This window comes from Aythya ferina, assembly GCF_964211825.1.
Source record: "Aythya ferina genome assembly, chromosome: 9".
NCBI lineage: Eukaryota > Metazoa > Chordata > Aves > Anseriformes > Anatidae > Aythya > Aythya ferina.
In genome coordinates, this window is record NC_140305.1 from 12,092,667 (window position 1) to 12,120,616 (window position 27,950).

At 43.9% G+C, this 27,950-nt stretch overlaps 1 protein-coding gene across 1 annotated transcript in view; it reads left to right on the plus strand.

Moving 5' to 3' along the window:
- The window catches only part of VPS8 (VPS8 subunit of CORVET complex), a 75,952-nt gene that overhangs the window by 45,313 nt on the left and 2,689 nt on the right, over positions 1 to 27,950 (plus strand). The window contains exons 35-43 of the mRNA XM_084529861.1: positions 4,395 to 4,536; positions 5,267 to 5,356; positions 5,784 to 5,826; positions 6,489 to 6,592; positions 8,010 to 8,088; positions 9,511 to 9,593; positions 16,372 to 16,452; positions 17,893 to 18,062; positions 18,976 to 19,144. Of these exons, the coding sequence (XP_084385987.1) occupies positions 4,395 to 4,536; positions 5,267 to 5,356; positions 5,784 to 5,826; positions 6,489 to 6,592; positions 8,010 to 8,088; positions 9,511 to 9,593; positions 16,372 to 16,452; positions 17,893 to 18,062; positions 18,976 to 19,144 (961 nt within the window). The remainder of the gene's footprint in view (positions 1 to 4,394; positions 4,537 to 5,266; positions 5,357 to 5,783; positions 5,827 to 6,488; positions 6,593 to 8,009; positions 8,089 to 9,510; positions 9,594 to 16,371; positions 16,453 to 17,892; positions 18,063 to 18,975; positions 19,145 to 27,950) is intronic.

A 27,950-nucleotide genomic window follows, 5' to 3' on the forward strand; every position in this document is an offset into this window, starting at 1 on the left:
GTTACTTGCTCCATCTGCTCCTGTTCTTTCAGTATTTTAGCACTGAGTGTTCTCTTTCTGTTGAATCGGTTTCAAATGCTGTAAGGCCTTGATTTTATTTATTTATTTTGTAAGACATATATATGCACAGCTCCATTTGCCTTCTAGCAATTGTTAGTGCTATTTAAGGAGAAAGTCTGTTTTTTCAATTAGTTGCAGATTATTGTGCTTTATGAGGAGGAGAAATTGGAAAAGGTAATATCTTAAATTTAGATCTTAAATTTTGATGTGGTGTCAGTGTTTCAGCTCTTGTTGAAGTGAAGTAAAAAACAGTGCTTTAGAAGGTAGCTTGGAAATGATAAATTTTGGATTTTCCTTAGGTTTTACAATCACCTTTGTATGGAAGGGATTAAATCCCATGCCTAATGTGTTACTTAGAGGTCAAAATAAAAACAAATTTTTTCCAAGAAAATATTTTGGTTTGGTTTATGAGAGAGAAATTGGATGATTTAGTTTTTCTGTTGTTGCTTTTAAATAGTAGTTAAGCAGAGATGGTACCCAGCTGGATATTAACTAAGACTTTGTTGTTTGTGCTGTGATATCACTTGCAGCAAGTGAGACCCAGCGAAGGCAGTAATTAACCTGTATTTTAATCTTTTGTGTAGAGTGACTTCCATAATCTCTGAGTAATAAACATATCTGATTTAGCTCTCCCACAGAGCTAAATACAACCGTTTTCCTGTAGTTCTATTCTAATCAAAATCAACATGTATGATATGTTAAATCCAGGTGTAGGAAACAACTTTCTGTATCTGATCCTTCAAAACATTTCTGCTTTTATCTCTGAGACCCCAAGATTCAGCAAGCCATGAAGCCGCATGACTTCTCTCATTGTGCTGTGTATGTTGTAGCAAAATTTGTGGCTGTTCCTTTTCCATCTGTTTCAAAGTCCTCTAATTCTCTGCACTACAGTGTAATGTTCAGCATCCTGAGCAAGGGAGGTAGACCTTGTACTGACTGTGATGTAGTTGCCAGAGTATTCAGTAAGCAAAAGAGAAGCAAGAAAGTTATGCAAAAAAGAACAAAATACTGCTAAATATTATGGCTTGATGTATAGCATCGACTAACCTTAAAGAAGAAAGTCTTATAAGCCCAAAGTTTAACTCATTGTTATTAAACTGTGTTGCCAGGGAGAAGCAGAGATCCTAGATTGCTGGAGGGACTTTTTTATAGCACTCAAGGCTCTGTGGTGTGTTTTCAGTGCTGTGAGGCTGTCTGCTTCAAAGACATATCAAAATGAACTGAACTGTATCAAAATGAACTGTGCTGAGGGAGGCACAGGAGGATGGAGTAATTTTACTTTGCAAGACCTAATCTGCAGATGCACCTCTGCTTTGCACTATTATCTTTACATTAAATAGTGATTAGGTTCTTTTGAAAACATCTCTCTCTCCTGTCAGTCTAAACGTTTATATGCTTTTTCTGAGCAAAATTAATATTAGAATAAAGATTCTAGAGTAGCAAAGGAGCTTTAATGTCTCAAATACGAATGATTGCTTGATCATATGGAGGACAAGACTCATCATACTAGTGTAACTATACTGAGTTGGTGGAATCGCATTAGGGATTTATTTGGCCCATTTAATTTTGCTGGAGATTTATTTTAAAGGAGCTAGAAGGGGGAAGGTAGGAAACAGGGTTAACAGAAATTGCTTAGGGAAATTAAAACCAGATGTCCTTATGGTTCGTATCTTACAAGCAGCCACAAAAACCAGAGAATGTAGTGTGTATTGCTCAGTTCATCAATCACAGCCTTTGCCACCCTTCCACTTTAAACTCTTAAGTTCCCTTCTAAAAAAAATTGCAATGAAGCATGTCTGTTTGCAGCACAAATTCATGTGTTGTACCAACACATATTTAACAACACAGTGTTCTGGGTCTATTAACATACTAACAAATGGCAAAACCTGTAGGGTGTTACAGTGGTTCTGCTCACTAACCAGGACTCTGCCAAGGCTCAGCTGTGCAAGGTTTTGTGAGAAATCAGCAATGATCTCTTCCTTCCAGAAGATACCATGGCAGAGAAGAGTTTTGCAGAGGAACTGTTTGGCATGGTTATACTGAAGACGAAGCAGGTTGTGTTGAGCTGAGCAGGACCTGCAAGTCTCAGGACAATTGTTTAGTTTTTTATGTTATCAAAATCTTACATTCTTGCTTCTTGTTGCTCTTTTTCCCTTTTTGTGGATTTCTTAAGTGAAATAGTTAAGGAAAAGAGTGGCTTGCTCATAAGCCATGAATAGCGGGTGCCAGAGTTATTTCCAAACTAGAAGTTTGTTCTCATACTGAAATTGTATGACATGCTAGAAATGACATGACAGAAATCATTTTAGACAAAGTGCTTCTTTTTTTTTTTTCTCTCTCCAGTGTAGTATCAAAAAGGGTAGAACACTTGTTCTTGCAGGTATGGACAGGGTTTATAGGCTTTGTGTTGTGGAAGGAGTGGATGGTGAGTGCAGGAGGTTATCTGTTGTTTCTTTTTTATTAGATTTTAGGATTCTTTACTTGATGTAAAGAATGATTCTTTACTTGATATCCAAACACAATAGTTTGGATACCAATTTTTGTATAATCGTGTACATATTTTGGACACTGATCCGTAGCTGCGTTAGGCTTTCATTTCTGGGCAAATGCCATTTATTAATCAAGCAGTTGACATTGTGATTACAATAAGCTTCTTTGGGCTTGGTATACTCTGGAGGTCTTTCTTAGATGATGATAATTCGTGTAGCTCCCAGGAAATTACAGGGTCATGTGGTATGTTAGACCTTTTTCCACCCTGTGGCTGTGGGGTTTGCACATCCACATACCTTCTGATTACAAATTTTTGTTCAGAAAGGTAACAAAGCTAAATATATACTTTGACCTGTTTTCTTTCCTATCACGAGCTTCAGAACAGGCTTATTAACAAATATGCTAACAGAGGATGAACTGTAGTTTCACTGTGTAATGCATCAATCCTAGAATTGCCACGTGAAGTTTATTCCACAGTGGTGGTGAATTGCTGTTCGCTTTGAAGGGTTGTAAGTGTTATGTTTGTCTCTAGGAAAGGATCATCTGTATCATTCCAGCTCTTGGAAATCTCTTGCTTCTTGTTGCTCTTTAGAAACAAGATGAGTAGAAAACAGGACACAAGGACAGTCATGGGACTGGTGTCAGGGTTCTGCTCTGTTTCCCCCACATTACAAGTTTACTCAGTAAGCCAAGGGATTGGAAAATTGGAAATAACTACATGAACCACCACAGTGCCAACGGCTGCTGCTGGAAAGGATTTAGAGAAATTTATTTTAGAGGAACAGCTTTAATAAATGAGTTTAATTGTGATCTGAGCTTTGCCTACAGAAGTTATCGAGACTAGAATTGGATGGGAAACCCTAGTCTGGCCTTCCGAGCAGCTCAGGCCAGGCAGCATTATCCACAGTCCTAGCCAGAAGAGAACAGTGCCTGACCATCCTGGCAGTGTCACTTGTGACAGTTAGAGGAGATCAGGGAGGCAGCAAAGGCAGGTAACAGCAGCAATTGGAGATTTTATCTGCTTGTGTTGATTAAACAGGTCCCACGTGGGGAGATGAGGCAGATGTTTTTCCTTCCAGTTTAATATGGTTCTCTGGGGCAGCTGATTACGAAACCCTTGAGAGAAGACGCAGCCTCTGGCTTGGTGCTGAACAATGTGCAGGGTCTGGTTTGAAGTCTTACAGTTGGAAATGTGCTCTACTGATGACTGTAGTGTGCATGGAGTTAGAGTCCATTAGAGCAAGAAAAATTCACTAGTTTTGTTTGGGTTGAGAACTACCACTAAATAAAAACAGGGATGTTTCCCTAAAAGAAGCATGAAGTTATATCTCAATGAATTAGGAGAGGGGATTGTATTCTAGCAGATGAAACATTAAAATGTGGTAAAGCGGAGCGAAGAACAGTTTCAGAAACAGTAAGCAGAAAGCAGTATTTCTTCAAGAATATTCAGAGAGAGTCTGTAGGAAAAATAGATGATCAGCATCTAAAAAAACCTACTCAAAGACCATAAGGCTGCATCAAAGAAATTACATGACTTCTTTGCATGTCTTTGCTATAGAATTGCTGACGAAGTGTCTGTGCCGGGATCTTGTTTCACAGGGGTCTTTGATAGTCTAATTTATACTGAAGCATCAGTAGAATGCGTTGTGGAACAAATGAAATGCCTCCTAACAGATATCTAGCACTAGTAACTAGTAGAGACAGCATAATTTTTCTCTTACAGACAGATTTTTTACTTGGGTATAAAGTGTAAGAGACAACACACAACTGAGTTAAAAACTCTTCTTTCCAGTCAAACTTCTGAACTAGAATTTGACTTGTCTCCCGTGTCTTTTATTTTCCAGAGAAGGCATCAACCAAGACTTGATTCATTTACCACCCAGCATCACAGAGCAGTTCATTGAGCTGCTGTGTCAGTACAGCCCAGATGAGGTTTTGGAGACGCTTAAAGTTCTGGAATGCTGCAGGCTGGAAGAAACCATCCAGGTAGAAAAGATGTGTAAAGACAGGGGCTGGGGGAAGCATTCATATCAGCTCCTACCGAAGTTATATATTAGTTCTTAGGTATTTGGCCCCCTGAGCTGCTAAACTGCTCTCCTGCACCACTGTTAGCTATACTTAGTCTCCTGTTTCTGAATTTAGTCTCAGGGCTAATAAGAAAAGGCTATTAGTATGCTGAATCTACCGATTAACTGCAGAATACAGATCATCTGAATTAACGCTGATTACAATTGAAGGTATCTGAAATAATATAGACTGGGGATTTTGGATAGCTACACTGCCAAAACAGGTATTCCTGCTCCAGCAGGGGGATTGGACTAGATGGTCTTTCAAGATGCCTTCCAATCCCTGATATTCTGTGATTCTGTGAAAATTTGACTGATGTTGGGAGAGTGACTGTTTCTTCACTTTATGAAAATTTTAACTAAACATCTATCCTCGATCTGGATATTTATACGTGTATATATGCAGATTTAAAGATTTTAACACTGGTGGTGGCAATAGAGCAACTTCAGAAACAGCACAGTGTAGACAGGAGTGGTGGGGGCAGGCATCTGACTCAGTGCTTGGACTCGTTAATGTGCCTGTGAACACATGGAGATAAAAATCCTCTCTGACCATCCAGTTGTCCCTGTTTTGTGGAGTAAACAAATGCTGGCAGGTTTCTTGAGATAGATGTTCAATTTTTTTTTTTTTTTTTTTTTTTTTTACTTAGATAACCCAGAAACATCAGCTCCATGAAGCTTCCTCATATTTACTGGAGAAGAAGGGAGATATCCATGGTGCCTTTCTGGTTATGCTTGAGGTACTGTATGCTAAAATGCTGAATGTGACATTTTTGCCATGCTCTTGGTCAGCATGGTGTCTTTTGTTGAGGTTTGGGACAGTCATCGCTTCTCAGTTTGTTTCCCACTACAATGCATGGAAGCATTTACCTTCTGTCAAAAAACAGTATGTTGAGTTGTCTGCAGACCATCAGTTCAGTGTATTTTTCTGGCTTGTTGTGAAAGCTGTCTTTAAACATCTAGTAGATAATAGATACTGAAATTTGTTTTTGTGGTTCAAAAATAATGTTTCAGTTTCAGTTTTCCTTTCCACATTTAGAAAAATGTATACTATACTAGTTATATTGGGACATAAAATAAGGGTGAGCCTTAGTAATCAAGCCTTTTTAAAAACACCTCCATCAAGATTCTGCAAGTTTACTGTTCTGAGTTCTCTCTTTCTTTCAGCGATTGCAGAGCAAGTTGCTGATGCTTACACAAGATGATGAAAGTAAGAGTTACCAAGTTAAATTCCATTTTTCTTTTGAAAAGAGATAAACATAAAAATGTAAAATTCATGTTTGACAACTGGCATAATGAGATCCTTTTTCAGGTTTCTCAGTATTGCAGTGACATTTTTTAAATTGACATTCACGTAGCTGTGGTAGTTACACTGATAGCACTTCCTTATTCTTTCACTCTAATCTCTACCAAAACTTGTAAAAAACAAACAAACAAACAAAAAAACACTCTGATTTTGTGTGTGGTCAGCTGTCCTGTTAACTATTTTGATTGCGACTTTAAGCAAACTTCTCAGAGAATTAAGAATGTTCTGCCTACAGAAAATGAGTATATATGCACAGGTACACTCTTCATCGGCCCCAGGATTCAAAGGTGCACCTAATCAAATGCAGTGTCTGTATTTGTTATTTAATTGTACCCTAAACTACAGCTAAAATCTTCCTTATTTGATTACATGAAAAGTCTTATATGCCCTATTTATTACTGCATTCTGAAAGCGTGCCAAAAATCAGGACCCGTCTTCATAATGCAGTAGCTCACTGTAGGGAACAGCTTTTAGATGAACAGCATGATTTTATTTTGCAGAATGATTGGGAGTTAATGTATCTAGTAATTTCTATAATTGCAATTTATTTTTCCCCAAAAATTTAGGTTCAGAACAACTCCCCTTGCTAGAAAACATTGAAGATACCTTAATGAAAACCATTGCTCTTTGCCAGAGGAATTCACACAACTTAAACCAACAACAGCAAGAGGTAAGGGAGTAAAAGCCATATCACTAAAGTCAATAAAGGCCTCTGCTTCTCCAGAAACTCTCTCTTCACGTGCTTTTTCCTTTCCCCATCTAATCCATACTGATATGTGTCAAGCAGCCATTGTTTTGCTCTGCCTTGTGTTCTTGTTGTGCTGCTTCAGGTTTTAAACCGATGAGAGAAATCCTCACATGTGAAGCACAAAATAAAGTGTATATTAGTAGTGGAGAAGGAGATGAGATAGCATCCTTTCCCCATTTTTAGCTTTAGTTGAAATTTTGGCTTGCATGTTAATCAGGCACTAAAGAAAGCAAAGGATCATTACTTTTGTAACCTTGCATCAAGCTGTTGGCATACTTAAGTTTGTGTCATCTTTATGCCGGCAGAAAGCTGATGCTACTTCCACTGTGGCTGCAGAATATTGCTGTTCTGAATACTTGAAAAATCCTGAATTTAGTGTTAGCCTGGTCTTGAAGGGGTGGAGACAATACAGCTTGCCTGAGCTCTTGCAGAGAGAACTGGGTATGCCTTGTATTGAGGTTGTGTTTTCATTTTGCTGATGTCAGTGGCATAGAACCTATTTTTAGTCCTAATAGCATGCATAATGTAGGCAACTGAATTCAAAACTGAGATTGTTGTTCCTGTGTCTGAAGAGCTGGCATGTCTGGAAGTCAAGAATTCTCTCACTTTTTCTTAGTGCTGTCCAGTGTAGGAGGTGACCTGCTCAGTTTCTTTTGTGAAATGATTTCATTGTGCAGCAGACAACTGCTGTTTTTGTTGAAGAGGTGACTACAAGTGCAGAGTGCTTATGGCCAGCCTAATGGAGTTAGTGTTTGCTCTCACGCTGGGTTCTGTTCCACACAGTGGAATTGCTTTGTTGATGCCTGATAAAGATCAGACTCTGGTCACTGGATGAAGGGCCATCTTCCCACGTACAATATCACGTAAATTCTCCCAACTGGAGAATTTATATGTCTCTATCCATTTGCCGACCTGTGACTGTGCTATCTGTTATGTAAGCAGTCTCTATGTCAGAGAGTTTGCATCTTGCATGTAGTAGCAGTTGGGGACTGCGAATGAAGTAAAGTAGATTTCTTATGTTGTCAAAATATTAGGAAAGAAAGAGTGAGAAAGAAGAAGGAACAACAGGAGCCAAAGGTCTTCTCTGTGCTCAGATCCAATCAAACAGTATCTTGCTCTAAGATATGAGCAATCTAGACTGAAAGCAGATCCACAAGTACTTTCTGATTACTTTAATATATTTCAGTTCTGTTCCACTTCAGTGAAAACATAAGAATGTATTTTTGTTTTTCAGAATGTGCAAGTGAGCCTTCAGAAATGGACTTTGATACTAGTCACACCTCATTTTTCATTTTGCTATGTTCTTACTGTTTTTTTTCCTTGCATTCAATTATTTTAGGCACTCTGGTTTCCCCTGCTGGAGGCTATGATGTCCCCACAGAAACTGTCCGGTTCTTCACAGTATCGCTATGCTGAATGTAAGTATTTTGATTCTTTTGTGACTCCAAATATTAATCAAAGCCTGTGTGCTGTCTTTTGTCCTCTGCTGATTGAACAGAAGAAAATCAGTGTCATTACTTGGTTCCTAAATTCCTTGCTCTCGCAGTAGATCTGAATTGCAGTGGCTGTAGAACTGAGCTTGGCTTGGAGCTCAGTTGGGTAGGCTGCAGCTGTCAGGTAGTTTTTGTTTTTAGCTTTGAGCGGAAGACGGACCCTGCTACAGCCTCTTCTAATCAGCTGGTTCCATTGAGGTGGTTCTCTATGGGAGAAAAAAAAAAAAAAAAAAAAAACAAACAAACAACAATGTGCACAGGCTTTCTAGACTGTAAGTAAGTTTGTAAACTTTGGAAACTTCTGATATAACACTGTCATCTTCCCTACCTAGCCTTTTTGTTAGGTATCTCTTCATCTGTCTATTGTATTTAAAACTAGTAGAAAATACGCTAAATTCTCTACTCCAGTTCTACCCCCTGAATCAGTTGTGGGTGTCATTAGCACATCTAAAGTAGTACTCTTGAAAGGGACTTAGATACTAGGATTTTGGGACAGAATAATGCCTTTGCTTGATTACAGCACTGTACTTCGCAGTGATTGTAATCATGCATGGTTAAGGACCCCAACATGTTACAAAAAAATATGATGGTTATCATCCTGTCTGGTCTCCCTCTATTCCTTCCCTTCCAGTGACTATTAGCTATATCTGGATTCATGGGGATAGATTGATAAGCCAAAAATAAAAATCACCCCTCTTCCCTCAACTCATCTTTTCCTCTAAATTTAGAATGCCCTCTTGATTATCCATTTTGAGAGCTGATGCCTGCAGAATAGAGATTATCTGAAGTGATATCAGAAATGGTGAGAATGTAATACACTTGGATCCCACAGAACTGTTTTTGTTTTCATTCCTAATGTGCATATCTCCCAAACTGCCCTAGCTATCTAATTATCCCCACAAAGAAGCTGAATTGCTGGTGTCTGCATATATCAGTTATTGGTTCTTACTTTAGGGAACCAGGAATCGAGGGGGGGGCAAAAGACATTTTATGCAAAGGTTAATGCTAGAAAATCCTAGAGTCAGTGGGATTATAACATGAACTAGGGATGCAGGTTGACTTCTGTTAGCAGTGAGAGTGAATGGCAGTGTTAGAAATAAAGCCTCAAGATGTGAAAGTTTACTGTAGGTAGGAAGTAGGATGGGAGGAGAGGCGTTGTGATATCAACCTTTTATATATATTCTTCCTGATGCAAAAAGATGCATGTTCTTAGTAGAAAACATGCACAGAAGTGGTGAAAATGATTTTCATACTAGAAAACACAAACTGAAATAAAACTCTTAGTCTGAAAGATGCCCCTCCTTGAATCCTAATGAATGTTGGTGATATTTATGCATGATATTTCAGCATTGAAGAGTTTGACGATGCAAGTGCTGAACAACATGGCTGCATTTATCGCTCTTCCCTCAATCCTACAGAGAATTCTACAGGTGAGTTTCTGAAAAGAAGAAAAGAGTGCACAAACTTTTACCAAGCTATGCTATTCAGTTATTGGGAACAGCCGAGTGCATTCCTGATGTAACAATTTCTAGGTCACTAAATGTCAGATTGGCTGATTGCCTGGTTCAGAGTACTTCTGTAAAAGTTCAGCTGTCAAGAAGTAAGTTGGAAAACTTGATAGAATGACCTGGAGAACTTGGCAATCTGAGGAGACATGGAAACACACAGATCTTTGTGAAGCTAGGTAGTTTCTGCAAACCAAGTAAAATGGTATCTCAGAAGCTGGAATTTGAAGGGAAACTAGAAACTATGGGGTGACAGCATGGTTAAGGTTGGAAGGGATTCTGGAGATCATCTAGTCCAACCCCCGTGCTCAAGCAGGGTCACCTGCTGAGCGTTGCACAGGATCACATCCAGGCAGGTTTAGAGTATCTCTGGAGAAGGAGATTTCACAACCTCTGTGGACAACCTTGTTCCTGCACTCTGTCCTCCTCACAGAAAAGTTTTTCCTCATATTCGGATGGAACTTCCTGTGTTTCAGTATGTACCCGTTGCCTCTTATCCTGTTACTGGACACCACTGAGAATAGTCTGGCCCCATCCTCTTGACACCCTCCCTTAAGTTCTTTGTGTACATTGATACGATTCCCTCTCAGCCTTCTCTTCTTCAGTCTAAAGAGGCCCATCTCTTTCAGCCTTTCCTCATAAGAGGAAACCAGTGGTCTTCTTGGCCACAGGGACACACTGCTGGCTCATGGTTAACTTGTTGTCCACCAGGACTCCCAGGTCCTTCTCTGCAGAGCTGCTTTCCAGCAGGTTTAGGCACTGCTACAGAGGTAAAGCCACTGTGAAGTTCTTAAAACTTGAAACTAAATATGTTGACAGTCATTTAGATGAAGTGCTGGAGCGGATGGTTATGGAAATGTTAAAATTTGTAGGCTTTGGAGAGAGATATTAAGACTGGGCTATTTTGGTTGATGGTATGATGTACAATTTGAGATTTTTTTTTTAAAGTGAGTAGCAAACCTTTTACAAAAGAGCTGATATCAAATATGTGTCTGGGGTTGAATGATCACAAGCAGATTTGATTTGTTAAATTGTAAAATAGACAAAAGATGAGGTAGGGATTTAATAGCAAACCTTGAGAAATACGGAAGATGAATTAGGGAAATTGTCTGAATTGTGTGGTGGAGCAATTGAAAGGTTGAAATAATTCTTCTGTTTCTGTTCCAGATGGAAGCAAAAGTGGAAAAGGGGGACCGGCTTCATGGGGTGAAGCCTGTAGCAGCCTATTAGTTTGATCTTAACATTATGCACAATCTCAGGTTTTGGAAAGTCATAATTAAAGACATTGAAAGATGTAAATGAGTGGATAGAAAGGGTGATTAAATAAAATACATTTTTTTCATGGGTAGAAAGTGTCAAGCAAACTTAATGCCTCTTCAGTAATGTTTCATTCCATTTTAACAGCAGCGTTAGTTATGGTTTCCTGTTGAGCTTTGTTTGATGTTTCATGTAGGCAGGAAGTGGTACAGAAGCTGTGAATGAGTAAGTGGGGAGGTTGGCAGGGGGCTTTCCTGGTGTGTTTTGGGAATTACCAGATTGGAGGGGGTGCAAACCAGTGGCCACTATGAAGACAGCACAGCTGGGAGGTATCGCAGTGCGGAGGAGGGTCCTGATCCCCCTTGGGAAGACTTGGAAACTCTTGTTTTCAGGTCTTCAAATATTTCATGCCCTTTTTTGTTCCCAGAGTCTCTTCTTAAGCAGAAATAAAACTGTCTGCTAGAGGCTGGAATTCATGTCCTGGAGGCAACAGAAGAGTGAAATGTGTTTCAGTTGTACGGTGAAATGGTTGATGTGATGGCACTATTGCGAAGGGTAGCAGGATGCCTAAGGTGTGTCACGAGAAGTACTGCTACTATGGACAGAAATATCCAAGGCATTATTTAGCATAGCATGTGCAAATCTGGTGACTGGTTTTGGAGGTAGGGGGAAAATTGCTCCTGTTCATCCCATTTCCCTGCTTAGCCTTACAAATTCAGTCTGACAAAACAGGGATTTAAGAGGCAAACATTTCTGTGCAGCTGCAACAAAAAATGGGGAGAGATGATGCTTTATAAACACATTCTGGGACAGGAACTGAATTCCTGGTAACAAATGTTAGTGTAACTTCACAAAGCAGTAGCTAGTAATTAGTACCTTTTAGTTCAAAAGCAGGTTTAGGGAAAATAGTGTTACAAGCCTCAGTATAAGAGCTTGTGGAAGGGAACATGGTACTGATTTATTAGATCTCTAAGTTGATTTTGCCTTTTCTTGCTTGTTCTTTCATAGATTTTATTCACTTACATATTTGTGTATACCTGAGGTGTATGGGAATGAGTGGTCAGACCATGCTCATTTGTGGGCAGCACAGAAGGTGTCAGCTGTCTCCTCCTCGCTGCACCTCTGTGGTTCCTCTGTTGATGACTGCTTAGTATTGGGCAGCCTAATGAAATCCTTTAGAAGTTGCTGGCTGTTACAAGGTGGATTTTTACCTCAGAATCTCACTTAAGCTTTTGTAAATCATGGTCTGGATTGCTGCACATCGTGATTTCTCTGGTTTTCAGTATAGGCTTTAGAGATGTCTGTAGTCTTCTACAGGTGTGTGATATCCTGCAAACTTGTCATCCTCCTCGTGTTAGGGTGTAGGGTCTCCTGGTAACGTCTGCAGGGCTCTGCACAGGTCTGCAGCCTTCTGAGCTTGGCCTAACACCTTCAGCTTTGCAGCTGCAAAGTGTCTTTTGTTACCAAGGCAGACCATTCACTTAAATCTTTGTTCTTGCGTTTAAAACCTGCTTTTCCATTCATGTGACATTCATACCAACCTTTATTTCTGTTAGAGATCTCTAAATGGGATTTTATGAGACTGAGGCCAGCGTTGCTGTAGGTCACTTTCATAGAATCAGAATCATTAAGGTTGGAAAAGATCTCCAAGATCATATGGTCCAACCATCCCCTTACTACCCACTAAACCACGTCCCTCTTTCCATAGTGTTGTAGCTGTGTTTTACTAAACTGTTGCTTCAGGGCTTGCAGTGGATGCCTTTGGGAGTTTTCCTTTAGGTTTTATTTCAGCACACAGCTTGGCCCTGGGAAGAAAGGTGCTTTGAACTCAGCTGGGAAGATGATGAACAGTGATGAACGTGTCTTACAGCGTGGCCATGTCTTGGGTGCTCAGCTCAGATATTTTTGAACACTCACTGGGGTTGTTTGGGATCAGGAACAAGACTTCCTCTGTGTTAGACAGTTAGCACTGAATTTTTTTTTGCCTCCTTGCATGGTGTGATCTGTCATCTGCTTCCTTGGATTGCTTGAGAATGCCGTTTAAGTGTGCTGCAGGGAAGACTAACAACACGGCGTACATACATGGTGCTTCCCCGGTACAGCTTTCTGAACTAGAGGTTGTCTCCTTCTTGTTAGCCCTAGGTTGGATATTCCTTTTGCAAAGCTGCCTGGTGGCTCTTGAAGCCACGTGAAATTCTAAACCTGGGTGCCAAACAGCGCTGCCGTGGCTCTGAGCAGTGTGTAGCTTGGTGAAAGTGTTACCGATGTGCCACCTGAACCGTGATCTTAAGTGAGTGCTTAATCTAGCTCTTCTGGGCCCTCTTTCTCAAGATGTTTCTGTGAAATCCAGAAGTACAAGGGGTGCTTGAAGTCTGAAAACACCCTCAAAAGCTGTTGCAGCAGAGGTCAGGTTTTTGTGGTGGAGCACAAATCGCTGGATCTGCTGGTGTGGAAGGTAGAACAGCTGCCCAGGAGTTACTGTGTTCTTGTAAGGTGGATGACATCAATAGACTGAGGTAGATGATCTTCCCTTTTCTGAAAAGGAATTAGATTATTCCAGTTTTAGTGGACTGTTTTTCTTCCTTTTCTGTGCTTAACTGCCTAGAGATTATACCTTATGCAAATGTTAACTTTGCAAGCAAAATGCTGCACTGAAGGGCACCTTGCAATGAGCTGGGACCAGACTCCACAGCTTTCACAGAAAATCGGTAGATTCGTAGCATCTGTAAAAATGTATTGACTCAACTTTATACTATTGAAGTCATATGAAATGAAGATTAATATATTTATGTTCTTGCTCATCCTTAACAAAAACGTTATTTATTAAACAGTCTGAAATAACTGCGTTAGGGGTGATGCTAGAGGAATCCTTTTGAGCGTTATGAAAAAATTCCATGTCATTACAGATGTGAACGCTGTCTGATGAGGGCTGAAAGGTTGAGTGTTAATTCCCTTACAGAGCTCTAATCCTTCATAAACGTTTTGTAAGTAGATCCAGCTGTTGCATCCTACAAAATAGAGAATTAGAGAAACCAGAAATTTACATCCTACCTGTAGGAACCCCATACTGGGGAGGGAAGGAAGGAAGGAATCTCTAAAATCTGTTAGCGTGGAAGCAGAAAGATTCAAAAAGCCTTTTCTTTATTTTTATTTTTTCCCCATACCTGCTTAGGGTCCTGCCTGTCCTTTTCTTTCCAGCCCTGGAGGTGTCTGGATTAATTTTACGTACAAGAGTTGCTCTGTCCCCTTGCAAATCAGATGAAGCTTCAGCTGCATACGAATGCATTTTCTGAGTTCATAGTGCATTAGCACAGCTCTGTGAGTGCTGTCAGCAAAGAAATTTTTGTTTCCTGGTCCCAGGAAGAAAGGGAAATAGAGGAGACAGAACTGGCTCAGAGGCTGCATGAGCATCTCTGGTTTGCATACCAATACTGGCAGACTTTTCCCGACGTATGTGTTTGTGTAGCCATGCTGGCAGTGAATTTGGCTTTGGCTTACGGTGCTGAGTGGTCCCCGTGCCTGAGGAAATAACCAGCCTGGGGAAAGTAGCTGTAATCTCTTCCTGACTTGGCACAACTCACTTCTAGTAATGGGCCACCCCATACGGTGCATTCAGAGCATGTATAAATCCCAGAGACAATTTTTACAAGGTGGAATTAATGAAACATATTCCTCCATGAAAGTAATTGATCCCATCAGGCTCTTGTGGCTGTAAATTTTGTGGGGGCTGAAAGCAGCAAATTGGAAGAAAGCTTTATAACTTGCTGGGAATGGGGACTTACAGATCTGGATTTCATTCTCAAGGCAGGTAAACAGCTGCAGCCTAGGGCTGTGCAGCACTCTCTTTGATTCCTTTCGTGTTCATGTTTCCTCTTCCTCCTCCTGTACCTTTATAAAGAAAAGAAACAAGTTGCACTGAAAGTGGTGGCTTGCGGCTTGGGAAGTCTTATTTGCTCCATGTAAGTGGTTGCCTCTGTACGGTTTGGGTTACCAGCTTGGCTTTCCTTGGCCATGTGCTTGAGTTCTTCAGAAAAGTATCAGGTGAATACAGAAAGAACGTGCTCTGTATGCACATGCTGGGTTGGGAGTCCTGTCTTCTCTGTTGCTCTCTGTAATTCATACCGTGACTCAGTGTAGTGTACTTTCTATGCTGTTGCTTTTAAATTATACATGCAGAAAGAAAGCTTAATGTTGTTTGAGGCCGTACTGTTCACCTAGCAAAAAAAGTAGCCTTTGCAGCATGTCAGGCTCTTCTGTGTATCCCAAATCTACAGCCGTTTTGGACTCAAGTGATACTACTCGGTGCTCATTTTATTTAGGCTTGCATGTTGGCATTTCTCCCCATCACATTTCCTGTGAAAGCTGTTGTCCAAAATTGCCTGCCTGCCTCTCTGTCCCTATTTTGGTGTTCTCTCTGGGTGTCTTGCAGTCTAACTTCCATGCTACTTGTCTCTTCTTTGCCAACTTTTCTGCTCTTGATTCTCCTCTCCCTTGCTCTCACTCCCAGCATGGAATATGCTTTATTCCTGCTTTTACTCATTCATCTAATCCAGAACTTGTTTATCTAGGCCCTTCGGTCCCTGTTTCCAGGATGCTTCCATCACTTTTCTACCTTGGTGTTACTTTCCTTATCACATCTTGCCAGTCCATCTCTACTTTTGCCCACGCCCTGCCCATTCCACCAGTCAGGTGCTTCTCTGCTTTCAGCAGCCTTCCCCGTTTGCCTTTCACTGCCTCCCAGCAGTGCAAAATATTTTTTCCATGTCCAGCTCAATGACTGCCAGTCTCTGGAATTTGTATGCTCTCTGCCCTTCTTTGCTTCCTATTTACGTTAAAGACACAAAGCTCACCCCAGAACGGGAGGTGCACCCTAAGCTGGGATTCCTGTCCTGTGCTGAGTGATGCCTCAGAGGGTGCCAGAGTGGCTGGGGAGGAGGAGGAGAGGTTTGGTTTGGAGCAGGCGTAAGGAAGCTGGCTGAGCTGTGCCAGGGCAGTGACTCGTAGCCCAGCCCTTCTCTTGTGCTACAGGGAAATGGAAGTGGAGCTGCTCAGAGCATGTGGAACCAGCCCCAAGTGGCATCGCAGGTGGAGTCGGTTCCTCTGCTCTTGCTGCAGGGTGCTGCTTGTTGCTTCCTCTGATATTCCTCAAGCATTCTCTAGTCAGCTCTTGCACCTCCTGAAGTTTCCAAGGTCACATCTGAAGTCTTTTGACCCAAGTGCCGTAATCAGTATTGATGATGCCATCTACTTGGTTTTGCTAGTCGCCAGTTTTCCCATCGATACGTGTGGTTACTGTGCCTGCCTTGTGTGTGTGCAGTTTCTTTAAATCTGGAGTTGTAACTTCTGTGTGTGATGGCAATCTGGAGGGGAGGAAGAAAAGGGGGGTGTGCAATAATAAATTACCATGTCCTGTGATTCAGCTGCAGCTTCTCATTTCTTCACACAGGATCCAGTTTATGGAAAAGGGAAACTTGGAGAAATTCAAGGACTTGTCCTGGGAATGCTGGACACTTTTAACTATGAACAAGTAAGTTGCACGTATTTCTATTCTGTCCACCCCTAAATACAGGGATTCTTTTTAGTGTCTATCCTACTTCTCTCTGATTTGCTATTTTTCTCTGCAAGCAAAGTAAATGGGCACGCAAGTGATCTATATTTGTGTGATCTGGGGAAGGGGAATGAGTTTGTGTAGCTTGCAAGCATATTACAAGTGAAGGGACCGACAGGTATGTGGTGATGTGAGCACCTCTGTAGTGGAGATTTATGTTAAATGAACTGGAAGCATGAACACCTGCTTTTTTTTTTTTCCTGCACTTAGGGAGTCAAAGGCACAAAAGCAATATGGTTTGTTTGTTTTTTTTTTTTTTTAACATGATTTTAAATATGTGCCTTTTAAATTAGTCTGTTTTGCCATTTCCCAGTGGTAACACTGCACTTCCTTTGTCACCCTATTACATTTTATCTGTCTGACTCCTGCCTTTCTCTGTTCAGTTTTAAATCCCAGAGAGTCTCCAACCTTCTACGTTTTCTAAAGGTCATTCTTCCTGAAACAGAACGTGTAGTCTTCCTCCAAACTCGCTGTCTCCTGTTTTTTCTACCATAAGGCACTACCATTGTAGCTAGTGCTCAGGCCTCCACGCAGCATCATCCAATTTAAAAATAAAATGGGGAATAGCTTTACTGTAGAGGACTAAATGTAAAGAGAGATTCTCTGAGTTTTTGAGGAAGGTCTGCTCTGAGCAGCACAGGCTCTCTGATCTGTTGTTGATAGCAGTTGTCTGGTAAAGGCTGCGTATTCATTATACGGACCAGGCCATTGCCTTTGATTTTTGTCTTTCTAAGGAACCACCAATACAACCTCTGAAGCCTTTGGTGAGTTTGTATCAGAGGGCATCAATAAGTCACAGATCAAAGCACCTATCCCTGATACCTGTTTTGTTGTTGCTTAAGGAAGCACTGGCCACTAAAAACTAAGGGTGTTTTGCTTTTGGTTCTTAGAAATGAAGCTCTCAGTTGGGAAGAGCTAGCAGATGAGAGAGATGCAGTGTTCTTTCATATTTTAATTGTGATAGTGCATTGGACTTTGATTTTTCTCTGTACATTTCTAATAAAATAGGGGGTTGTATGCAGTAACTTAGCAGGTAGAGGGGAAAAGAAGCCTGATACAGAAGATGACAAGATGAGCTTGCTCTCCCACATCTCTTTTAATGCTCTCAGACAAAAATCAATAAAGCACTTATCTATCTATTTAGGAGTGAAAAGGTATCGTCGGCATTAACTTGTGGTAAAAAGGTAAGTATTTTGAAGACAGCAGCTACAAAATGTAAAAAGAAGCAATTTTGTGTGGTTGGGTTTGTTCTTAGCAATCTGATAAGCCACTTGTTATGAAGAACTGAACATTGTGGATTTTCTGCACTGTGAAGATGACACAATGACTTAGGTACTCTGCATATTGTCTTCCACACAGACCCTTCTAGAGACAACTACGAATCTTTTAAACCATGATCTCCACTGGTCGCTGTGTAACCTAAGAGCTTCTGTCACTAGAGGGCTTACCCCAAAGCAGGATTACTGCTGCATTTGTCTACAGCAGTACAAAAGAAGGCAAGAAACTGCTGATGAAATCATTGTTTTCAGGTAAAGTTAAGAGGATAGATTCACAGATGTGTTCATGTTAGTAGTTTAAAATAAAAAATAATTTTAAAAGCTACTGGTCTTCTCTAAGTAATGGTATGTATTCCTGTGGGCATGTATCTCCTGTTCCCTTGCACTGTGAATGGGCTGGCCAGTCAAACTGATCAGAGCCTGATTCTTTGCATTTAGCCACCTCTGTCTTAGCTGAAAAAAAAAATTCCTTACAGTTTTGTGAGAGCAGTTCGGGAAGCAGTCAATTCATGCCAGCTCTCCTGGCAAAGCATGTGTTAGCAGAAGGTGATTCTCTGATGTACACGGACAGCACAGTCCTCATCGATACCCTAAACCACCTGTGAGCCCCTACTGAGCAATGCTGTAAAACAGAGCAGAAACTCTTTGCAGAGCTTCATAACACATAAATGGTCTGAAAACTGGATTCAGCAAGTAAAACCAGGGGCACTGTGTGTTGCTGCCAGCTGACCTACTGCTGTTCTGTGCCAAATACAGTGCTTTGTGCTGGGGAAGTCTTGGGGCCCGTTGGATACCTGTTGTCCCAGAAATAATTGCAGCATTGTGGTTTTATTTGCCTATATTTGTACATCTCAGATCTATTGCAGCCCTGATGATGTGCTCTGGCACCTGTAATATTCCTGTCTGTGGCCAAGTGGCTGTAAAACAGGATCATTATTCCTTTAGTATTGTGATCTGTAACTGCATCAGCAAATGCACATCTGCTGGTACTTTTGCAAGGCTAGAAATCCTGCAGGAGAGTGTGGAGGTATGAAGCGGGTGTACACACTGCTGGTGTATATGCAGCTTGTTTTCCATTGACCAGAGATTTCCTCCACAAACTATAGTGCCGATAGGCTGCATTACCCTGCTTTAACAGAAGTTTTCTCCTGTCCTGCCTTTACAGCTGCGGCCACTTGTACCATTCTCTGTGTCTGCTGAGTAAAGAGTGTGGGGTAGTAACCAAAGGCCTGATGCGGTGGATGTGCTATAAATGCAACTCAAGCAACAAGGGAGGAAAACTGAGTGAGAACTTTTCAGAGCTGAAAAAAGGAAGTGCGACATCCTTGGCGCAGGTAAGGCTTGTAAAGTGTTTTCTCTTCAAGCTAACTTCTAGACTTCAGTGCTTTGTTTTCATGCTGTACTCTGCTTCCAGACAAGCCTACAGTCAGTGTCAAACAGTATCTGCAGTTAGCTAGTCACATTTATGAATTTTGTGTTGGTGTGGGTATACAGAGCTGTGCAAGAAAAGATAATGTGTCCATCCAGAAGGTCTGGGAACCACTAGCTAGTGTGAAGGGAAGCTGGATATGTGCAGCTGATTATCTGACAGATGCATCCACTGCTTTGTCTTGTTTGTGAGAGCCTGCGATGGGCCAATGGGGACAATTCCCTTCAAACCATATTTAGCTGTGTTTTATGTAAAACTTTTAGTAAAAGCTGGTGCATTCTTGTGGTTGGACTGTAGAACCTCTGTTCTACCTTCCTAGCCTGACTCTGGGTAAGGGATCTGGAATTGATTTGACTCGTAAAATGCTAGCACAATGTTTAAAGAAGCTTGCATGTAAACAAGACTGCTGCAGCTGTATTTAGGCAAGAGAATGGATAATTAGTTTGTATTTATTGTCAATATGTGCAAGAAGTTTCACCACGCCTACTTCAAACAGACACTTGGTCTCAATGTGCATGCTGCTGTGTTTTCCCTGGCCCAGTACTGTGGACTGGAAGCAAAAATAGCAGGTAGCTCGCTGGCATGTCTTTGAGAAATCCTGAATGGGGGTGGAGCTGATCTCTGCTGTCCCATGTTCCAGTCAGGGTCACTGATGAGGGTTTGTTCCTAAACGCCTTGAGGTACATGGGACACTTGTCACCACCCAAATGGCACGCGAAGCAATGTATTTCCACTTCTGAACGCAGAGTAATTCAATCTGGGAGTACGTTTTTATAGTACTACTTCAGTTTTCTTCTAGCTGATTATTTCAATTTCTGCCAAATCAATTCTGATCAAAAGATAGCTAACAGCATTAGTCAACTTCCATCAGCTTCTGTATTAACAAAAAAAGAAGCTTCCTGTTTGAAGGGAGACTTAGGGGAAAAGCAGTCTCTGAGGAGTGCAGGGAGCACAATGCAATCTTTGCAGTCAGATTGTGTTAGTTTCTAATATGGTGACAGAAAGAAAAGCTTTCCCAGTAGAGACTGTAAATCGACTGCGATCCAGCCTGCGTACAAATGGTTGGCATTTTGTTTCCATCCCGTTCGCAGTGAGATACAGATACTGGCTCTAAAGCTGGGCAGAATCAACAGCTCTGTATTTTACCCCCTACACTTTTGCTCCAGAGGAATGCGTGCCAAGCAGGTGTGCCAGACCAGACTTAGCTTGAAAAGCTAAAGGCAAAATTAAGTGCTAAAACCACGCCAGTCATTAAAGTGCCTGGTGTTTCACAGCACTGCCTCATAACTTGACTATTGCTGGGCTTCTCGTGAGCTGGTCAGAGAAGCCCTGTGTCTCCCTGTCAATACTGGCCTAGACACACCTGGGAGCAGAACGAAGCAGAAAATGCTCCGGATGACACGGGAGCGATGAGGGCAGGGAAGAGGTGATGCTGCCCTTTAACGGATCTGTTTGCAGAAGTGAGGGACTGGCCGGGGACTCAGGCCTTAAAGGGAGCCACGTGGAGAGGGACTGGATGGGGAAAAAAAAGGGTAACAGCAGAGATCATCTGATGCTAGGCTAGAAAACATCCATGCCAGGTTACCCGAGTGCTGGATGCTTCCCCACTGTCTGTCATGTGCTCTTGGCAGGGAAACGCATCCTTCCTGCTCCGCGCAGCCGGCCCGGTGCAGCTTGGCTCGGGCTCCTCAGAGCACCAGCACTGCTTCCAGCCCCCCGCCTCCTCCTCCTGATGGCCCAGATCCTCTCCAAGTTTGCGATGTTCATCATATATTTAAATTATAATATTTAACTGTAGCGCTTGCATGTGATTAAACTGTTGTGCAGTCACATCTTTAAAAAGCTGAATATATTTAGACTTGGCGAGACTGAAATCTCTAGCTTCTCCGGGAAGTTTGTTTGCTTAACAATCGCTGCTCTGTAGTGTTAATTAACCCTGTGAAGTAACGATTCAGCTGGCGGGGAGCAGTCTGAGGTACAGAGCAGACTTGTTCTGGGGAGATGCTGGGAGGGTGCAGGGGCTGCACTGAGGCCGACAGCAGAAGGCCGCAGGCAGGCCGGCACTGTGGGGCTGGGTCTCGTGCAAACTCAAATTAATTTAAGCGGAGGTTCTTAGAGAATTACACATGGGAATAGCTAAGCTCGGCAGGGCATAATCCCCGTGCTTGTTTTGTGTGGCACTGGTCCATGCAGAAGGCCTGGGGCTGGTGGGAAGGTGGGGCTGGTTCCCCAGCAGCCGGGTGGTGCGGGGTGCTGCAGAGAGGAGCAGACAAGCAGTTTGAGGAGCAGACCCAGAGGTTTGTGCTCGTCACAGTGTGCTTGCTTCCACATCTGGCATTTCTGCAGAGAATGACCAGGACATCCCAGGGAGGTCACACTGACACACCTGCTGCTTTGGGCCCTGCCTCCCCGCACCCTAGAGAACCAGCTCCGAAGCTCCTGGGATGTTTTGTGTACGAGGCCATGGGGAGGCTGTTTCTTTGCAGATCCTGGAAGCGCTGTCTGTCCCCTGATACGAGCTAATGCTGGTGTCTTCTGTAGTGAAATCTTCACTTTAGATACTTATTTTCTTAGTAGGCCTTGAATTAGGAGCAGATTCATACTGAGAGATGCCACCAAGCATCTGGAGTGCATTTCATAGTACCGGTTCTGCTCTGTTGAAACAAAGACTGTCAGTTTGAATTCTGCGATGTTGTAGAGATTTATATGTGAAATGACAGCCCAGCAGACAGTGTTTTCTCTGTCCCTGCTTTGCATGCATGACTTCTGTAGCAATTGCCTTAAAACTGAGGGCGGTGGAGAGGTGCCACAGACCAGCACGGAATCATTATTGAATCCGGCGACGGCGCGTATTTACATGGAGCCTCACTCTGGTAGGGGCTTCAGGCATCTTGCCCCAGCAAAGGAGAGGAATAATGAGAAAAGGCCATAGGGGCTTTCTTTCCCATTCATTTTTCTCACCAAAAGTTGGTGTTTTCTGTGTTATCCCTAACACCTTGCTGTCCTGCCAAGGGTAATCTTCAGTGTCTAAACCCCAATCATCTGTCCTGTCTGCCTTACCTTATCTCTTTCCAGAAATGAAAGTTTGTGCGTGTTGTTTTTCATAATCTCTTTTAAAACCTTCACTGTGGTGGTTTTTTTTTATGTTGTGGTGAATGAAGTTAACTGATGCAGAAGCACAGTAGATAGTCTTTTGCCTAAATACGTAAGTGAAATAGTCTCTGTATCTTAGTCATTGGTCTTCAAAACTAATTTGCCTTGTTACGGTGAGGTAGGTAGCGTTTTCCATTTATTCTGCCAGGCTGCGCAGTAGGGATCAGGGAGAGGAGCACAGGCTTGGTTTTTGGACCATGAATTCTGCAGAAAACGCTGTGAAAGACTAAGCTGAAATGCTCTGGTGCTTCCATGTCTGAGAGCGATGTGAGTTCTGAGGGCACCATTGTTAGAGCTGTCCAGATGGCAGATATGTTTTATTCAGGAGTTTAATCCTGTGAAGTCACGCCAGGACGGACAATGAGAGTGATCCGTGGTTAATCCAGTTTGTTGGACTCTGCGTTTGGGCTCTGCTCTGCAGCCTGTCTCTGGCACCCCTCTGCAGTGCAGCTTTCCTTCCAGCATGGGGGGGTTTGACAGCACCTGAAGAGGCATTGGTACCACATTGTATCGCTCGCCTGAGATGTGAAATGTTCCTCTGCAGCACGTCTGTGTGCTTTCTCTTGGGTAAGAATGAGGGTTAGGACTCTTTTTTTTTTCCCCCCCCCCAATACTTATTTTAGAGCTAGAAAAACATTACATGACCTCTGTCAACCAGTAGACGGAGCCAATTTTACTGTTCTCAGTGTAATGGCGACCATCAGCCATTACCCTGATTCCAGCAATACCAGAATTTTCCAAGGACTTTTTAACTTTGGAAATATCCACGCGTGAATTTTTCCCTAGATGGCACCAGGCAGATAATGAGCACTGCGTACGGTGACAGGATGGCAAATTCTCCTCAGGGAGCCCTGTCCCTCAGCCTTGGAGTTGATGTTGGTGGTGGGTTCCTCAGCTTCTACAACGCTTAGAAAGTCCATGTGAGGAAGGATGGGGAGGCGCTTGGTACTATTGGCTCCTTATCAGCAGAACATCTGTGTTTTAAGATTTCTTCTAATATATTGGAAGCAAAAATGATTTAATAAGAAGAAAACTGAGTGCAGGGGTTTAAATTAGCAGCCAGAAGAGGGCTGGCAGCAAAGTTAAAACCGAAAATAAAATACAAATTTAAAGCAACTAATTTCGGGAAAACAGGCATCCTTTAGCAGCTTCTAAATCAAAATTGACTGTTTTCTTGCACTTTCCATGTCCCTGGGTAGTTTGTTTTGTTGGGATTTTTTTTTTTTTTTAAGAGAAAATCTGACTGAATTGTGATTGCTTCCCCTGGCCTTTCAGATGTAGTAGTCTGCAGTGCAGCAGAAGTTTTTTTCTGCCTGCAACCCAAAGTCATGCCCTCTGGCACCGGAGAGAGGCTGACACCAGGCGCAGACAGCTTAGTTCCAGACTGCCTAACGCAAAGACCAAAGCAGCAGGCTGCTCCCCAGGTGTTGTGTCCTCGCTAAGAGAAAGGGTGGCAAAATTTTGGTGTGTAATCTTCTTCGCTTCAAATCTCAGTTTCAGAGAAAATATTCCTATGGTTCAGTGGAAATTCCCGTGTTTGAATAAAACATCTCAAATCTAGGAGGGTCTGTAAATCAGGCTCACAGGAACGCAGTGACAGCTGCGGGGCTGCTGCAGCCTGTCGACGTTCCCACAAGCTGCACCAGTCCCTGCTGCCAGCAGCCCTGTGCGGCTCCACGCCGCTCGACAGTCGTGTGCCTGCTCCCCGAGAACCAGCACCGCTTGCTGCAGGGCTGCAGTGTGACATTGCAGGCTTTCAGCCTGTCTTTGCACATCTGCTGTGGAGCACAGGCAGGAAAGAAACGGCGTGACTTTGTCTGCTAGTGGAGGCTGCTTGTCCAGAGCCAGCGTGGTGCTCGGTGCTCCCGGTGGCTGCTGCTCCCCTGGGCTCTGTGCTCCTCCTGAGCTGAGGAATGAGAAACTGCTAGGGGACAGGAAGGCCCTACAAGACTGTCCGTTCTCCTTGATGCCCCTTCAGAGGGGAGCAAAATAAGCGGGAGCTGAGGTTTTGTTTCACTTTGCAGTCCCCAGGCGGGAGACTATGAGAGGGAATTACGGCCGGGCCAGTGGTGGTGTGGGAGCCAAGGGGTCACTGGCTGTCTTGGGCAGCCTTCAGAAGTACAGGTGGTAGACAAACATCTCTCCCTCAGCAGCAGCAGGTTAATGCACGGGTGGCAGGGGCTTTGAAGGGGACAGATAGCAGAGGTGTCTGCGTTTTCATGGAGGGTTGGGGTCATGTTATCAACCAGCCCCTGACACGAGGCCTTAGCGAATCCTTCTCACCCCGGGTAGAACTTCTCTCCTCTGCACCTCGTCCTTCCTTTTCTCGCCCTGAAGTCCTGCCACTGAGAGGACACCGCACCTCTTTAGTCTTCTGTGCCCAGCTCTTGTGGAACACTGTCAAGCAGCCTCCATAACTCATGTTTAGAAAGTGAATTATTTGTCTCGCGTGATGCTTTTACTATCTTGGGCTTGGGCACCGAACTGGGATCAGACCGAGCACAGGTAGTTGGGCAACATTTAATGTGGTGTTTATTCCACACGCTGCTGTGCTTCCCCTGGAGCCTGCTACATTATTTATAAATGCTTTGTCTGCTGGGCCACAGTGTCCAGTGAGGATGCTCATAGTGAGGCTGTGTGGTTTTTGTTTATCTAATTAATCCCGAGCAGCGTTGTTGCTCCTTTGGCTGAAGGCAGCAGCAGAAGTCCTTGGGAATATTCCAGCAGTGCCTGGCGTGAGCGTGAGCTGCTGAGCACAGGGAGAACAGGGATGCCAGTGTGCTTTCTGGATATTCCATACAGACAGCTCTCCTTCCTCCCCCCTCCTCAGTCGCTGCAGTACCTCACATGGCAGCAGCAGTGGGGCCACCAGTGCACTGCTAAGCCTCTCCTCTCCCTTGCCTCGAGTGGGAGCTCTGCTCCTGAAGTTCAGCGAAGTTCAGCTGGGACCAAGAGACACCTGCCCTCCCCGTCCTGCTCCCGAGGAGATCAGAGGAGGGCTGTGGTGAGGCAGTGCTTCAGTTCCCTGCAGCTGCTGCTCGCAGCGCTGCCAGCCCCAAGGGACCGGCGCCGTGCCCACGGCTGGAGCCCTGCACGTGCTGGTGGAGGTGGGTGCCGACACTAAGCAGCACCTCATGCTGCTGTGGTGGCCCCAGGCCGTCCTCCCAGCAAAGATGTTGCTTGCTTGCAGCACTGCCTGGCGTGGCCTGCAGGGCTGGGTGCCCCGCTCCAAGGGGATCGCCTGGGCTGCGTCTGTCCTGTACCAGGGGCGTGGATCCGCAGCGACACATCTTTGTTTTGTGAGGAGTTGCCTGAGGTTTTCTGGAGTTAACAATTCTCTAATGACTGTGGGTCAGAGCAGCAGCCTGCCTGCTTTGCTGTCCTTTCATGTGATTGTTCCATGGCTCTGGGAGCACCGTGAGAACAGCAGGTCCTAATCCTGGGCAAGAGCAGCAGATTTCCTTAGCCTTGTGTGAAGTGGCTCATCCTACATTAAAAAACTCCAGGCGGGTACCGCTCTGTAAGGCTGCTTACTGGAGGCATGGAGAAGTTCGCGTCCTGTCAATGCAGGGGAGGGCTGGCAGGAGGCAGGTTTGGTGGCCGGTGCCGGTGGGCTCAGCTCTTTAAAAGAGGGAGCCAGGTGTTGCTTTTATTCCTAGGAATCCCGAAACCTTCCCCAGGACTTCTGGCTGCATCTGTCCTGTGTTAGGAAGCGGCTCTCCAAGGTAATGCGGTGCAGCAACACGCTGTCAGATGGATGTAGCAATGTCTTGTGTGGGAGCTGTGGCTCCGAGAGGCAGCACTTAGATGGCTCTCTTGGTGTGACTGTTATCAGTGCCTCTGCTTACAACTGCGGCATGATCTGCTTTGCTTAGGCACGAGCTGATGATGGATTTTGTAGCTGTTAAATTAAAGATAATTGCAGGCTTAGGAGGGTGGTGTGGTGACTACCAGAGGGGGGTGGAATACGTGCATGCAAAATGTGCTACGAGAGATTAGCATTATAGTGGTGGGATCTCAGTATGACAAAAAGGCACCTTTCGGGTTGCTGGCCCAGCGTCTCAGGGGGATAAACCGAGTCTCTTGGATTCTGCATCGAGTCTGAGACCTTCCTGAGGCGGTGCGAGGGTTGGGCTGGAAAGGGCTCGGAGGAGCTGAAGCGATTCAGAGCTGATGTAGCCCATAATGAGCTGAGTGGCCCCGGGGTAGTGCTGGAGGCCGTGGCTGCGTTGGGGGGTGAGCGGAGGAGCTGAGCAGATTCCACTAACGCCTGAGTGCTGATGCTGGACTCTGAGAGCCTGCCTGTAGCTCTTGAATGGAAACATGCCTTTAGTGACACGGTTAAAAAAGGAAGAGGCCTGACAGCAGCCGTTCCCATGACAACAGCAAGAGTTGCCTGCAATATTTCAGCTCATCAGCCTGGAGAACAGCCTGATTGATAGTTACATACGCGTGGTAGAGAGATAACAGAAGAGGGGAGGCCAATTATATTGCATTTTCCTTGTCCTTGAATGCCTGTGGCCACACAGCAAATGCGGAGGGCAGTTTTTCCTTGTTCTTCTGTTGATAGTCTTGTCTTTTTTTTTTTTTTTTTCTTTTTTTTTTTTTTCTTTTTTTTTTTTTTCCCCCAAGTAGGAATGACCTGCATGGCCCTTGGGAGTGCCTCTACGCCCTGTCAGCTGCAGATGTGTGACCCTTAGGGTCACAGGCTCTCTGGTTCAAAGCCTATGCCATCTGCGCAGGGACTATCAACATTTGGCTCCTTGATTGGTGGTTACAAATAGTTATTTACAATATAAATAATGTAATGGAAGGGGAAGAAATGAGTTTAAGCGCAAGCTCCTAGCATGAGCGAGCTGTAGTCAGGACGTTGTTCGTCTCAAACCACTCGATGAGCATCAAAGGTACAGTGTACGGGGCTTGAAGAGTAACAAGCCTACGTGGGTTTCAGGAAATGTGTGGCAGGTTGGGTGCATTCCCTCTGAGCACTGCCATGCCCTCCAGCCCTGCAGCATTTCCAGGACATTCATGTGGTGAAGAGGCAGGCGGATGCATGCCAAGCTTCTGCCCAGGCTGGGCTTTGCTCAGAGCTCAGTAGGAATGGGGGCACGTGAGGGAGGAGATGCCAGAAGATAGGGGCAGGTAAAGGTGCTAATGGGGAGTAAACAACCCCACCAAGGCTCTGAATAAACCATTCCCAGATGGAGTTTCCTTGATACCAGGGCCAATGTGGCTGTGGTGCTGCAGGGAGCAGCGGGCTGCTGCTGGGACCAGGAAAGCCAAGGCTGCTGCCAGTGCCTTGCTCTGACTGGTGGTCGTGTGCTCCCTGTGGTGTTTGTGCACTGAGTTTTGTCCACCGTAACTTTCCTGTGAAGCAGTTTGTTTTGGTTGATTGTCCTTGTGCAGTAGCCAGAAGGGTTCCTGCACCAGGTTGCTGTAGCGTGTGCTGTATTTCTGCACGTAGCACTGGGAGTCGTCTTCACGGAGCTTTTGAACGTGGTCCTTAAACACGCCACAGAGCATGAGAAGCATAAAGGCAGCTGGCTGCTGCAGCACTG